At 31.5% G+C, this 14,430-nt stretch overlaps 4 protein-coding genes across 6 annotated transcripts; 3 read left to right on the forward strand and 1 right to left on the reverse strand.

The window, feature by feature from the left end:
• Nucleotides 1-331: 331 nt before the first annotated feature.
• Nucleotides 332-5,956, forward strand: Dna2 (DNA replication helicase/nuclease 2). Of its 2 annotated transcripts, XM_076783035.1 has the most exons (15): nt 332-466; nt 653-978; nt 1,113-1,900; nt 1,996-2,260; nt 2,324-2,501; nt 2,567-2,852; nt 2,926-3,336; nt 3,401-3,643; nt 3,713-3,859; nt 3,933-4,326; nt 4,404-4,597; nt 4,785-4,971; nt 5,033-5,233; nt 5,311-5,493; nt 5,566-5,956. In XM_076783035.1, exons 2-15 carry the CDS (start codon nt 949-951, stop codon nt 5,767-5,769), a joined length of 3,711 nt encoding a protein of 1,236 aa, XP_076639150.1. In that variant the 5' UTR covers nt 332-466; nt 653-948; the 3' UTR covers nt 5,770-5,956. The 2 variants fall into 2 exon arrangements, with proteins under 2 accessions (XP_076639150.1, XP_076639151.1); XM_076783036.1 differs by lacking the exon at nt 5,566-5,956 and having other exon boundaries at nt 5,315-5,451.
• An 841-nt stretch (nt 5,957-6,797) lies between these two features.
• Nucleotides 6,798-8,787, forward strand: Coq3 (ubiquinone biosynthesis protein COQ3, mitochondrial). 2 transcript variants are annotated; one of them, XM_076779924.1, is made up of 5 exons: nt 6,798-7,021; nt 7,236-7,728; nt 7,802-7,982; nt 8,058-8,183; nt 8,650-8,787. In XM_076779924.1, exons 1-4 carry the CDS (start codon nt 6,960-6,962, stop codon nt 8,177-8,179), a joined length of 858 nt encoding a protein of 285 aa, XP_076636039.1. In that variant the 5' UTR covers nt 6,798-6,959; the 3' UTR covers nt 8,180-8,183; nt 8,650-8,787. The 2 variants fall into 2 exon arrangements, with proteins under 2 accessions (XP_076636039.1, XP_076636030.1); XM_076779915.1 differs by lacking the exon at nt 8,650-8,787 and having other exon boundaries at nt 8,058-8,644.
• Cathd (cathepsin D) lies at nt 8,779-12,091 on the reverse strand. Its single transcript, XM_076779903.1, has 8 exons — nt 11,856-12,091; nt 11,391-11,638; nt 10,312-10,430; nt 9,855-10,054; nt 9,648-9,770; nt 9,420-9,570; nt 9,260-9,352; nt 8,779-9,159 (listed from the first exon to the last, which is right to left on the reverse strand). Exons 1-8 carry the CDS (start codon nt 11,915-11,917, stop codon nt 8,998-9,000), a joined length of 1,158 nt encoding a protein of 385 aa, XP_076636018.1. The 5' UTR covers nt 11,918-12,091; the 3' UTR covers nt 8,779-8,997.
• Nucleotides 12,092-12,928: 837 nt separating this feature from the next.
• Nucleotides 12,929-14,320, forward strand: LOC143351430 (dynein light chain 2, cytoplasmic). Its single transcript, XM_076782904.1, has 3 exons — nt 12,929-13,108; nt 13,671-13,788; nt 13,979-14,320. Exons 2-3 carry the CDS (start codon nt 13,681-13,683, stop codon nt 14,138-14,140), a joined length of 270 nt encoding a protein of 89 aa, XP_076639019.1. The 5' UTR covers nt 12,929-13,108; nt 13,671-13,680; the 3' UTR covers nt 14,141-14,320.
• Nucleotides 14,321-14,430: the final 110 nt, after the last annotated feature.

The raw sequence follows: 14,430 nt of genomic DNA on the forward strand, positions 1-14,430 counted from the left end.
AAAAAAGTAAAAGTACTAAAGTAAACAAAAATTCGAATCTAATTAAGTTACTCAACCATTTTTCTATACATCATTTCATCTAATTAATTAGTTATAAACAATTTCTGGAAGCGATACTTATTTATTCCAATATTGCGCCAAAAGTGACAAAGTATCGCCATCTATCGGAATGTTAGAGGAAGTATCCAGAGTACTGTCCCCTCACCCCCCAAGGTTTGGTGCACACGAATAGTATCGCCATCTAAGAACAGGTATCGAACTAAAAAAGTTACAGCTACCCCCACTCCTGCTACTCCTGATATGCAGTATGTACCTTGATTATTCGTTAATAACTCCTTTTCTGGGAATAAAATATGAACTTTTAGAATCGAAGAATATAGTATAGACCCTCGACAACATTCAAGGATACTATTATAATTTTCACACCTTCTGGAATTTTTTCTAGAAAGTGGGTAGGATTTCGGGGGTAGGTTTGTTCACCAAAAATTATTGTAATCGACCCCTGCAACTGAAAATAATTTTTTTAGAACGATTTGAAATTTTTTAATTTAATTTGTTAATAACTGTTTAATGAAGCATCAGTCAAGAAATTGATATTCTTGATTTTCGCCTTATTTTGGCCTCTAGAATCTCCCATTAAAATTTTTCCCAGGGGTAGCCGAACACAGCTGTTCAAGAGCAAGAAGGAAAGGCTTCCATTCACGTTCTTTATCGAATTCCCGAAGTTGCATGAAGTGCTGACCTAGCGTAACATGTGGCTCTTATGGTAGGATATGTCGGCTTTTCCCACCACTCTGTTAAACACTAAGGAAGTTCGTCGTTACTAATGTCGACGTCGATGCATGCTCTGCCTTATGCCAGCTCTGGCCACACTGTTGCTGGCTTCACTGCCGTATCGTATTTGGTTCCGGCTCTGATTTTGCCGGTATATGTGCGAATAGTCTTAAGATGAAAAAAAACAATCTCTCCTTAAAAAAGGTAAAGCATATACATAAAGAAGAAGCTTTATAATGAGACATCGACACTGTTTTCATTCAATAATTTAGTTTCATAGTTTTTGTAACACTCACATAATTTGTTAAAAGACTGATTATTTGCGTTATTTATTGTAGAATACTCGCGATATAAATCAATCACAGAAGAAAATATCGGCATATTTTGCGAGGGATTCTAATGATAGGCCATTAAAAAGTAAGGATAATACGATAAATGGTATTGTTGATAGAGGTTCACCAAATGATGGAACATGCAAAAAAAGAAAGCCAATGGAAGACGTAGAATTATCGGAGACTCGTTCAAAAATTATAAAGTATAACGATACATCTGATGCATGCAACTCAAAATCACTGCAGGACCAAACGCATGCAATTATAAACAAATCAAATGTGATTCATAATGTGTTTAGAGATAACAGAAAATGTGTTAATGATGCATCTCCCAAGAAAAATTTGACTGTGGGGGAATATAAAGAAAATGTAGATTTGGATAGATGCAAAAGTACATTGCATAAACAGAATGAAAAGAAAGTGGAATCTTCAAATGTACAATTGGCGGAAAACAATGTTTTATTACTCAGTAATAACTTTAATGAGGATATTTTTATAAAAGAGAATAAGACAGATTCTATAGAAAATGAAAAAATTGATGTAGCAGTGCATAACATCAAACAATTAAATGAATTTGGCAAGAATCATACTGAATCAGATGTATTAAAACCATGTATCATGGATGATTTTATTGATTGCTTTGAAGAAGATTGGTCTATAGATAATCAAATAAATTTTAATTCTTTGCAAAGATGTACTATTATTGATGTAAAAAGAGAATGTAGAAGTGTTTTATTAATTGTGGAACAAGAAGATACTGCATTGAATGCAACTGTTATGTGTTTAGACTTTTGGTAAGAATTGTTATCATTACCTGTGTAACTCAAGAATTCACTATATTAGATATTAATATAATTAATTTTATGTAATATTTTAAATTTAAATCTAGGAAAAATGTAAAAGTGAAAAAGCATGATATTGTTACAATACAAGCAAGAAAAGAATCTCAGTATTGGGTCATAGATAATGCTAGTGGTTTTCTCATTGTTCATTCAGATTTATTAATATCTGGAACGACGATAGTTAGTGCCTTATTTTGTAATAGAAAAGCAGTGTTAGCTGAGAAATTTAAAAAACTAGAAACTCTTCCTTACTATAAAGGAGATCAAACAGCATTAGTTATTGGAAGTCTAGCTCATCAATTACTACAAAAGGTAATATCTGTGCGTAACATCAGATACTATTTATAATATTTAAATACAACCTTAATATTATAGGCAATGTGTCAAGATGTTCATAAAATATCAGACATTACAAAGTTAATGGATAGCATATTACAAACCAAGGAAACGATTTATACACTTTATGCATCGGATATTGCATTTGATGAATGCAGACAACAGATGTCTACATTTGTACCAAAAATATTTGAATTCATACAACATTATTTGAAAGGTAAACAAAAATATTTAATGTATTTCTTTTGCTCTTTATTAATTGTATAATAATAATACTTTCAGATAAAAAGCAACAAGAAATAAGTAATATAAAAGACAATTTCAAGGGAAAAATCACTCATGTACATGATATAGAAGAAAATATTTGGATTCCTAAATTAGGTGTCAAAGGTAAAGTGGATGTTACAATAGAAGTTAATGTGAACTCAAAGCGGAAAGTTATGCCTCTGGAAATAAAAACAGGTAAGCCTTCATTCTCTCTAGAACATAAAGGTCAACTTATTTTATACATCATGATGATGGCTCTTACGGGGCAAGACACAGATACAGGTCTGCTATTGTATCTCAGGTAATTCATTTATCTGTATAAACATATTAAAACCAATTGAACGAAATTATTATATGGACATTTTTGATTACAGAGAAAATGATATGAAAGAGATTAAAGGTGAACATCCTGAAAGGAGAGATTTGATATTGTTAAGAAATACTTTAGCCAATTATTTAGCTCCTAAGCCAGTTGATAAAATGTCGAAGTTTACTTCTGAATCAGATTGGCAAGCGTTAGAATTACCAGAACCAATTAATCATCACAAAGCTTGTTCTACATGCCAATATAATACATTATGTTGCGTCTATTTAAGCAAAGACACTGAAACACAGTTATCAGAATCTCATCCATTGACCAAACTTAGTAAAGAAATTTTAGTCAAATTTAAACCCACGCATATCGACTACGTTGTAAAATGGGTTTCATTGTTGCAAATGGAGAACATCGCGCAGACATCTGATGATATACTAAGATATATGTGGACACTAAGCCCGGAAAAAAGGTAAAGAAACAATTATTTTTACAAATTTATCCCTTTTATATTTCAACATTTATCCCTTTTTTAGAGAAAAGAAGAAAATTTGTATTTGTAATTTAAAATTAATAGGCAAAGTCATTGAACACACTTCTAAATACCAGCACACGTTTGTTCGTACAAATGTGAACAAACAGCTTTCGAGTGTTAATATTCCATATATGGAATTTACAGAAAATGAGTATGTGTTAGTGAGTACAGACACGCGGGTAAACATATCAGCGGGATTTATAATGCATATAAAAGAAGATTCTGTCACTGTTTCACTAGACAGGTATTTACATCAAAATGTATATAAACAAACAAGCTTCGGAATGTATTATAATTAAATGTATGATTTTAGAGATATTACTAAATATAATATTAACGAGTCGTTACACATAGATAAGTATTCATCTTCTTCTTTGCTTTCCTTTAATCTTGCTAATGTAGGTGGTTTAATGGGCGACAATGAAATTTGTGCAAAACTACGAGATATTGTGATAGATAGGTTCGTATAGTAATGTACCTTTGGAAAAAGTATTTCTCTATTTTATTACTGGTCAACTTAATTCCTACATTAGGAAACCAGCAACATTTGTCAAAGGGTTGCCGCAATCTGTTGTACGCAAAAGTGCCAAGATAATAGACAAACTAAATGAAGATCAACAAAGAGCAATTCTAAAAGTAATGACTGCCATTGACTACATTTTAATCAAAGGAATGCCAGGTACAGGGAAGACACAGACGGTGGTGGCTTTAATAGAATTGTTACACGAAACAGGATACTCGGTTTTAATTACCGGATATACAAATAGCTCTGTGGATAATATTTTGTTGAAACTGCTGGACAAAGGTATCGACTTTTTACGATTAGGCTCGTCGTCTGTTCATCCAACGGTGCAACCAAAATCCGAAAGATATGCAATTGCAAATTGTCACTCTATCGAGAGCTTAGAATCAGCGTACTTTAGCAAAGTATGAATTACTTTAAGATATAATTTTGTTGTGATACTTTAAGAAGTCATAAAAAAATATAATTTTAATTGTTCTAGAATATCATTGGAGTGACTTGTTATGGCGCTCATCATATACTCCTTAATAAACGTACATTCGACGTGTGCATTGTAGATGAGAGTACACAAGCACTACAACCAACAGTATTAAGGCCATTATATAGTGCACGTAAATTTATTCTTGTAGGAGATCCTGACCAATTGCCTCCTGTCATTAAGAGTACAACAGCAAAGTAAAGTAACCCTTTTCATAATAAAATTAAGTTTTCCTTTAACATGCGATTATTACATAAAAAATCAAATACTTCAAAAATGTATTAGGTAGTTATTATTGGGATTAACAAAATACAGTGTCACCCGTCTCTTCAAAATTTTATTTAATTACTAAATAATGAATTTTATACTGTATTTCATTTTCAGAAAGCTTGGTGCAAATGAATCCCTGTTTTGTAGGCTGGACAGTAAAAATAACACCGTTATGTTAACAAAACAGTATAGAATGAATAAAAGAATTATGTATTTGGCAAATAAGTTGACATACAACGATACGCTAACGGCAGGAAGCACGACGATAGAAAACGCTACTTTTAGTGCAGGGCACAGTGAAGTAAGTTTAATTATTACTGTGATAATTAATGATTCATCTACAAAGTACAATCATTTTATAGAATTTAATGAAACAAAAAAGATGGATACAGGAAGCGTTGTCGCAGTCCGTAAACGATTCTGTAATTATACTGAACACTGGTTGTACCAGTGATTTAAAAACAAGCCTTGAATTGAATGACAAGTATCCAAGAAGCTATCAAAAAAATTCAAATGTTTGGGAAGCTGCCATAATTGTTGAATTACTACAGGCTCTCTTAGTGGTACAATTTAATATCATTTAATACATAATTACATTTGTATTAAACATTAAACGTGTATATGGCATTTTATTGCATAGATAGATGTGAATCTCCAAAGTATTGGAATTATCGCACCATACAGAGCACATGTAAGTTTATTGAAAGAAATTATTCAGGAAGATATTGAAGTGAACACAGTTGATCAATATCAAGGGCGTGATAAAGAGATTATAATTTACTCCTGTGCAAAAAGTTCAACTAATACTAACGACATTAAAGAGGTACCTTATTAATTTTATGTAAACATAAAAATTGAACTAAATAAATTTAAGTTTATATTTTTGCAAATATAGGATTTTGAAGTATTGGGGGACCATAGAAGATTAACTGTAGCTGTGACGAGAGCTAAGCATAAGTTAATTATTATTGCAGATACAAATACTTTATCACAATACTCGTCATTTAAAAAATTATTTAACTTGGCAGGAGACAAAAATGTAATAAATTTGCACGATTATCATGATTTTTCGTGGAAAAGTGTTATGTGCCGTTTGTAACAGTACGTTTTTTTTTCTTTCTGAGAGAATGAAAAAAAAAATATCAATTTGTAACACAATAACAATTAAAATGATTTTTTAAACCATTAAGGAAAATAAATAATAAATAATTTATATTCATAAAAATAACTATGTTACCCAAACGTAAATTTTGAACTTATTTTTTCACTTTAGGTATTAATGAATAAATATTCTAAGTGTTTGATAAAATCTGGATTGTTTTCTTATCCTAATATCTGATAAGTGGTACTTTGGTATAATTATTAATCTTAATTATAGCTTTCAATACAAGGTATTCAAGATAACAATTTTTCTTATTATTTGCATTTGATTATTATAATAAGATTATCATATAAGCTGATAATATATTATGTATAATTTAAAAATTCCATAGTCCTAAATGATAAAATGATATTTAATAAATTTAGAACACAAAAGTCGTCAAATAATAAATTTCATTAAAAAATGATACTAAAAAAAAATGTAAAAGAAAGAATGTATGTAGACAATTAATCATTGTAAATAAGTTACTATTCTAGACTTTTTTTGAAATATAACAGAAGTTTTATAGGATTATTTGATATAGAAATTATACAAATTCCACAAAACATTCAAATTTTAAAAAATCTATACAAATGAATGCGATTAAAAATTGTTTACAGTTGTGTTATTCTGTTTATTATAATATAAAAAATTTTCAATCAATCCGTATGCCTAAACGTGTTTCACATTTATAGTAAAGACTCTAAAATGTATTACTCTCGTTGCATCTCAAAGGCGAATCCTCGAATTGTAAATCTATAAAAAAGTTATCATTACATACTTATTACATACATACCGTAGTTCTTGATTGACCAAATTATTATACTACGATTACGATATGCGATAATAAAACAATTGAAATTGATTTCGAACTATGAGTATGACCAACATGCTAGAGTGTAATCAGTTTACTAAATACGATAATTTAAGTGGTATTATTTTTGTCCAGTCTCGATTGGTTTAATCGAAGGCTGTCCGCTGTAATACTAATACAGTCGGTATATCACCAATACGACGCGATATGTATGCATAATCAACATATTTTGTTCGTGGTTCAGTAGACCGTCATTTGTATCTGTGTACCTTCAAAAACAACACATATTCATCAAATTTTAATCCGTACTTAATGATCCCTGTAAAAATAAATCATGAAAGTCCTAAAATTTTTACCTTCTCGACCTATATCCACAGGAATTATATTCCGAAACAGGTACTTAACCTATACATTTGACGTTACATCTAATATTTGCATCGGTGGTTTTTAACTTGTGGTCCGCGAACCTCAGGGGGGCCGTAGACAGATATTTGAGGGTCTGCAAACTTGCATAAGAAAATTTTAAACATTTATTATCCCTGCGTAAGAGTCACTGATTTACATAACGATGAATAAAAGTTATAATGACACGTATGATTCTTGGTTTTAGACTAAATGAACAAATTGATCAATTAGATAAACCTACTGCAGCTAAAAGAACGACCGTAGATCTTGCAACAGTTGAGCATCATTCTAAATTAAGCAATAAATGGTGGGACATAAATGGTGAAATGCGTGCCTTGCATGCGTTGAATCCTCTCAGAGTACAGTTTGTACGAGATGGTTTAGCAAATATAGGCATTCAGGCTGAAACTCCACATCTGCCTCTAGAAGGAATTAAAATTTTAGATGTTGGTTGTGGGGGAGGATTGTTGGCAGAACCACTAGTTAGAATAGGAGCAGAAGTAACTGGAATTGATGCATCTTCCGAGTTAATAACAACTGCAAAACAACATGCAACATTAGATACCAGTTTAAATGGAAAGTTAAACTATGTTCAAACAAACATAGAAGACTTTTCTCTAGACAATAAACAAAAATATAATACTGTGGTAGCTTCAGAAGTTTTGGAGCATGTGAATGACAAGGAATTGTTTCTAAAAGTACAGTAGTTTTCTCTAAACAACAAGAACAAGTTAAACAGAATTTTATGAAAACATATCTTTTTCTATACAGTGTTGTGTAGAAACTTTACAACCTGGTGGTTCAATATTCATTACAACATTGAATAAAACGTTACCCTCTTGGTTTGGAGGTATCATTGCAGCTGAACATGTTTTAAAATTATTACCAACTGGCACTCATGACTGGAATAAATTCATTACCCCGGCTGAAATTCAGAGTTTATTAGAAACATGTAGAATAATTTTTCCTAATAATAATATATTCTACCTTGGTATTCGTATTGTTGCTAACTATTATTTTTTTATAGGTGATTGTAAAACAAAATTAATTCATGGAATGTTTTATAACCCTCTGAAAAACGAATGGTTTTGGACAGCATCGACCGCAATAAATTATGCAGTTCACGCGGTTAAAAGAAATAATCAATAATAAGGCATGTATTTTTTTACTATTTATATAGTGACATAAAACTCTGTACATACATTGCTGCTCATAAATGTTCGAACATTTGGTCAAAATATTTTGATTCTTTGGACCATTGTAACTAACTTAAAAAGAATATCTTTCTGGGATTATTTTAAAAACTAATTCTTCTATTTTCATATAGATAATAGGTTTAGATGGATACAAAATTTTTAAAATTTTTGAGGACCGTTTGAATTTGAAACGTTTTTTAGAGTAAAATCATATTCAATTTCTCACTCGCTTTCTAGTGTAAAAAAATTTCCAAGAGAAATATTGGATAACTTCTTTTCTTAGAATTATAACAATCCAAAGATTAACAATGTTTCAGCCAAGTGTCCTAATATTTATGAGCGGCAGAGTATACAAAACTGTGATACATATGTTGTAAATTACGAATGAGAAGTCAGTTCATAAATTTTTATTTTTATCATTAGGAAATCAATACCGCTAAGTAGAAACAAACTTGTAATAGGAAAAAATTTATATAGCTATATTGCTTTGAAAGATAAATCTTAAAGTGAAATGTTATTTCTTTTTAAATCGCATTGATAAAACAAAATGTGTAATGTGAAAAACATTATTTATTGCGTTATTCTTATAGGAATTCATTTTATACATTTTACAATTATATATAATCAGTTCTGCTTAACCACACAGTATTATTTAAAATTTCCTTCTATTATACACACGAAAGGCAAGTAATCGCAAGTAATCTTATTAAACGTGGGAGACAAATAACATAATTTACGGAATGATTACATGTACAAACTTTTTAAATGTATCTATTTTACTACAGCGAAACCAACTCGGTTGTTTCCCATATCGAATTCAGTATAGTAACGACCGATGAATGTGTCTCCCAAAATCCACAATGGACCATTAGGTGGAGGAATGTCCATTCCCATAAATCCGCTCAAGCATACAGTCTTTCCAAATGCTTTAACCTTTTGTAGAAAAACATACAATATTATTATCTTTTAACAGAAACCAACCGAAATTTCAATAAAAATTAAGATAACATTTATAGGAAGTATAGTACATTACCTGCAAAATGTAGTCCTCGCCTTTTAGCGGGAAAGAGCGACCACCAAATACGAACGTAATTGTAGGCAAGTTAGGAATCGAGTTACAGTCCACCTGTAAACATAAAATATGTGTTATTTTTTAAACATATTAACAATAAATGTAAATAGTTCATAATTACATATGCTTCTCCTGCTGCAATCGGAATAGCTCCGATTTTCTGATTGATAGCATGAACTTCGTCGACGGGTCCTGCTATCAAAGAAGTACCTGTATCCGCAATAGCCTCGCATCCATCTTTACACACATTAGTATCAGCGCCAATTTGAACTCTGCAATTTATATTGTAAATCGAAGTACTGTTTCCATGAAAAGTACACGATTAAAAGTATTCTGAATATTATAATACCTGTCCATCTTGAATTGCCAATATCCTTTTCGGTCTACAGGGACATACGTAAATTCACCCACGTAATGATTTGGATCAGAACCGCCGATTATCAGTTCTCCGCCAACGTCAGAGTCAGGATTTCTAAATTTATATATTAATATAGGTTTTTTAAACATGACATTGTTATGAGAAGGAAATATTCAATCGCCGATTATTGAGGTGTACCTATTCAAATAAAAGCTAAAAACAGGTTGAGGTACTATTCCTTGTTTGACCATGTTATAGAAGACTGGCGTTACACCGTCCACGGCGATTCTCGAATACGCCATTCCCATGATACCATCGAATTTGGCGGCAACAAAGGCCAATCCAGGCTCACTTAAGGCTTCAGCAAATGTTTGATCTGTAACTTTCAGTCCAGCGATCTGTAAGGGATAATTATCGTCGTAAATTTTGTTTTCTTTTTGAAGCATGCGCGTGATCACGTTATTCATAAACACAAGTAATGTTTATGTAGATAAAATAAGAAGAAAGTTCGAATACGTCAAAAACGAAACGATAGAACGACCATTATCACTTATCTTTACTAAAAGCCGTGCTCGGGAAGTAAATTAAGTCGAAGAATGCGTGAAAAATTATTGAGTACAGAAAAATATGCGATTATAACTTTAACGATACTTGCGTGTACAGTGTCGGTAGATAAATAACCGGAGAGACTTCCAGAACCATAACGAATGGCAAAATCAGTGCCATTCTTTTTATAAGTTGACGATTTGGTACTATCGTATTTACGATGCAACTCTACAAAAAAATAATATAAAAACTTTTATAAATTATGAAACTTCGTCAACTTGAATATTTATTTTTGTCTTTTTCCGATTAATTGTTCGCAGGATGACCATGATAATAATGGAATAAAACTGCTAACATTACCTATGCCTGATATAATCTTTAAAAACATACAAAAGAAAATGTAAATTTCGTGATTTAATGCAAGAAGTTTTACTATTTAGTGATTATTAGAAGACAACATATTTTAAAAAATATAGCAACAAGTAATAACATAGCATATTTTTTTTGCAGATCTAAAATAAAATCTCTTTAACAAGTTTTTAAGTTTCTCATGCAACAAATTTCAGGTACTAATTTTATTTTGTATAGCTCCAATACAAGACTCAACTTGTATTATTTTAGTCACAATTTTGTATCTCTGAAAATAATGTTATTAAACAATAAAGATCTGAAATATCTTGAAAATGAATAACTAGAATAAAGATTGTAAACAGAATGTTATCTTAGTAAAGTATAGCATAATATATAGCATAATATAGAAAATAGTTCAAATGCTTGCTACAGAAAATTTTATGCATATAATTATTTTTTCAAATAGTAAATTAGCTTTCTGTCTAAAATACATTTATATTAAAAGTATATATTATATATATATATATATATATGTACATTTCTCAATAAACATTTTATTAACTAATTGCTATAGCAATATTTAAGATATTTGAGGACTTTATAGTTTAGATTCTAACAGTTGATATTGATCAAGGGTATAATAATATTAGTATGTACACAATAATATTGGTATGTATACACACAAATATCAATGTGATGTTTGGTTCCTTGAAGAAGTTAGTTACAATACTAACAAAATGTTGCAATACTTTCCTTGAAAAACACAGCTTACATTTGAAAGTGTCAACCTTTATCAGCAATATTTAACTGATTTATATAATTTTTAAATATACTCACTGCAAGCAATATTGGTCAGATGACATTTTTTAGAGGGAACCCAAAGATTCGAAGAGCCTGTGTCAAAAATTACTTTAAAATCCTGAGGCGGTGTACCAATACTGATAACACCATAATATTGGGCATCAACATAATTAGAAAGAGGCTCGGGAGTAGGTTCACTTCCTTGTACAATGTGTGATTGAACCAATTCTGTATCAAGCTCTTTAAATTGTTTCCTAACACTATCTATTTTGTGCAGCGGAATCCTTAAAATAAGAAAAAAAGTATAAATTTAGAAAGAAAGTTTGTATAATTGAATTTCGTGAAGTATTCATACTTTGCTTATTTCGTAGAACGTAAATAACATATATGTAGTGTAAGTAAACGTAAAAAGACAAATGAAATCTAATGAAAAGAATTATCGGTGTTGTTGATTACAATGATGAATAATCATCTTCTTTGTTTAAATGTCGATATATTTACCTCACGAAATTTGCATTAGCCAGCGCTAGTACAGCGCACAGGCATACAAGGATGCGAAACATTTTAAACGAATTCTTCGATTCTCCTTATAAGAAACTATAACTTGTAAATAAATATAGCTTTTTTAAACGTCGCACTGATTTTTACTTTCTACTGCATTCTATGCACTGCCAGTATACTGATGAATTCCGTGTCAACTCTCGTTTGATAAAGCTTGGCATTGGTGAAACCTTTCGAGAATCATTGGAACCTACTGCGCATGCGTCATTGAGTCACATACTCGTACAAATCATCAAAAGTTGGGAGACGAAAGCTTTTAAAATTGCGACGAATTTTTAAAAATAATTTACTAGCAACTAATTTAATTTCAACAATACTCTGTTTCAAATAAAACTGAAATTTAAATTGTATGTTTCGGTTGCAATTTAAGGTCAAAATATGTTTACCAAATCATGTTAATTCACAAGTCCAAAAGAGATTTTTGGTGTATAAAACTCATTTATTTTTAAATAATCAAAGATCTGAAAGTTATTTAAAAATTGTCTAGATGTATAGATTTAAAATATCATGTCTATTCCACTTATTCATAATTGAAAATAGATACAGCAAACGGTAATATCTTTAGTTTACAAACATCACAAACAAGCTATAAGTGGTTTATACTTCATGCAACTATATTTATTATTATTATTGACATCGTATTCAAATTATCTATGATTTAGATTTTACGAAGGTAATAGTAATAGCATTTTCGCGTGACATATACGCTTTATCAATATTTCCTAGCATATTTTTAGCAGATAAAATACAATCTATTCAAAATTAAATACAACATTTTTAATAGGTTTCGGTATTTATAATTAATTTTTCACGAAATACTTGCGGACGAGACAGGTCGAAAATAAAAAAAATAGGAAAAACACAGACGTAACTGGTGTTTCGCGTTGAAATTTTCGATCGATTACTCAAATTCATGTTTACGCGGGTTGCTAGCAGCGAGGCATGATGGGTTGATAGAAGACCGTGATAGAAGACCCTAATCGTGAGCCAATCAGGGGCTAGGATCGCGGTACGGGCACTTCAGTCTTGAACTCGATCGAGGAATAGTCGCTGTCGGCTTGAGCGAACGAAAATTTTTGGTGTATAAATCAGTTCACGTAGAATAAAAACAGAAATAAGTACGCGCAACCGTCGCAGTATAATATAACGATCGTTTCCTTGTATGCTACTGGTGAGAGTGTCAATTCCGAAAGGTATGTCGAGTGTTATTCTATTCGAAACAGAATTTTTCATTTTCGACCGGGAAAGAGGCAGCTTATACGTCAAGTTCGGTACGGAGTTTCGATAATTCCATAGACAGGAGCAAAGAACCTTATGTATGCGCATTCTCGATTCGAATCTTATCCCAGTGATCGCGTGCTCGTCGATTATTATTTTCATCGTCGCGTCGTATCGACAAAACATTATCCTCCCGCGTTCGCCTCCGTTGTCGTCCTCGCGATCGCTCATTTCGTTTTGTACTTATTAACTTGATCCCATTTATATATTCGCGATCGTATTGTCATGCCGGCACATGACGTGTACGCTACTGTAAAAATTGCACGTATTCCTAATTCCAGGTTTAAAATTTACTTTTTTGATCGCGTATGCGATCATTTCTTCCCTTCTTCCTATTTACAGAACTACTAATGGTATTGGTTCTCCCACGTTGAGACTGCTACCATTTCAGAACTGTGATTAGGATAGCTTATTGTATTTGTGGTTCTCTGTTGTTGGGCACGTTTAAGTGTTTATTGTTGCTCTTACGGGTTTCAGAACTACAAAAATGTCGGACAGAAAGGCTGTAATTAAGAATGCCGACATGTCTGAGGAGATGCAGCAGGACGCTGTCGATTGTGCGACTCAGGCACTTGAAAAGTTTAATATCGAGAAGGTAAGGTTGATTTAATTTTGTCAAACTGAATGTATGGTATATATATTTCTAGCAACTTAGCATGGAATGTAGAGTAAGATAAAGTACAACTTTGTTCTTGGTTATTATGTTCAATTGATTAATTGCAACAAGAAATGGAGTAGGAGGAACATACGATTCAAGGATTGAATTTTTATTTCCTTTTTTTAAGGATATCGCAGCCTTTATTAAAAAAGAATTCGATAAAAAGTACAATCCGACGTGGCATTGCATCGTAGGACGAAACTTTGGAAGCTATGTGACGCACGAAACAAGACATTTTATCTATTTCTACCTGGGTCAGGTAGCCATTCTCCTCTTCAAGAGCGGATAAACTGGATTCATATTCTATGTTTACCATCCTTTCTTCCTCCCTTCACACATGCTACATGGAATACCTTAAATCACGTCGCCATCTGTAAGAGAAATTACATTCTGTATACAATGGAAATTTGTTTTTTAAGCGAAAATATGCTCCCAGTAAAAGAGTAAAAGTATATATACATTAATGCTATTGACTTGCTGTTTTACTTATCTCGGGAGATAAGGCAATGACTAAAATTATGTAGAAAACTGCAAAAGGGTAGGGAGCTAATTAATTGAATGAGAAGAGGGGGGAAAAAC

This window comes from Colletes latitarsis, chromosome 2 (genome assembly GCF_051014445.1).
Source record: "Colletes latitarsis isolate SP2378_abdomen chromosome 2, iyColLati1, whole genome shotgun sequence".
NCBI lineage: Eukaryota > Metazoa > Arthropoda > Insecta > Hymenoptera > Colletidae > Colletes > Colletes latitarsis.

Bases quoted from the DNA above. Each gene is read 5' to 3' on its own strand.
- Cathd (XM_076779903.1), bottom strand. From the start codon at position 11,917: ATGTTTCGCATCCTTGTATGCCTGTGCGCTGTACTAGCGCTGGCTAAT. The intron at 9,571-9,647 runs GTATTATAATAT...TATAAATTGCAG, and splicing joins TGGCAATTCAAGATGGACAG to AGTTCAAATTGGCGCTGATA. The intron at 9,353-9,419 runs GTAATTATGAAC...TTATGTTTACAG, and splicing joins TTGCAGCAGGAGAAGCATAT to GTGGACTGTAACTCGATTCC.
- Coq3 (XM_076779924.1), top strand. From the start codon at position 6,960: ATGAAAGTCCTAAAATTTTTACCTTCTCGACCTATATCCACAGGAATT. The intron at 7,022-7,235 runs GTACTTAACCTA...TCTTGGTTTTAG, and splicing joins GGAATTATATTCCGAAACAG to ACTAAATGAACAAATTGATC. The intron at 7,729-7,801 runs GTACAGTAGTTT...TTTTCTATACAG, and splicing joins ACAAGGAATTGTTTCTAAAA to TGTTGTGTAGAAACTTTACA.
- LOC143351430 (XM_076782904.1), top strand. From the start codon at position 13,681: ATGTCGGACAGAAAGGCTGTAATTAAGAATGCCGACATGTCTGAGGAG. The intron at 13,789-13,978 runs GTAAGGTTGATT...CCTTTTTTTAAG, and splicing joins AAAAGTTTAATATCGAGAAG to GATATCGCAGCCTTTATTAA.
- Dna2 (XM_076783035.1), top strand. From the start codon at position 949: ATGAAAAAAAACAATCTCTCCTTAAAAAAG. The intron at 3,337-3,400 runs GTAAAGAAACAA...TCCCTTTTTTAG, and splicing joins ACACTAAGCCCGGAAAAAAG to AGAAAAGAAGAAAATTTGTA. The intron at 5,234-5,310 runs GTACAATTTAAT...TTTATTGCATAG, and splicing joins TACTACAGGCTCTCTTAGTG to ATAGATGTGAATCTCCAAAG.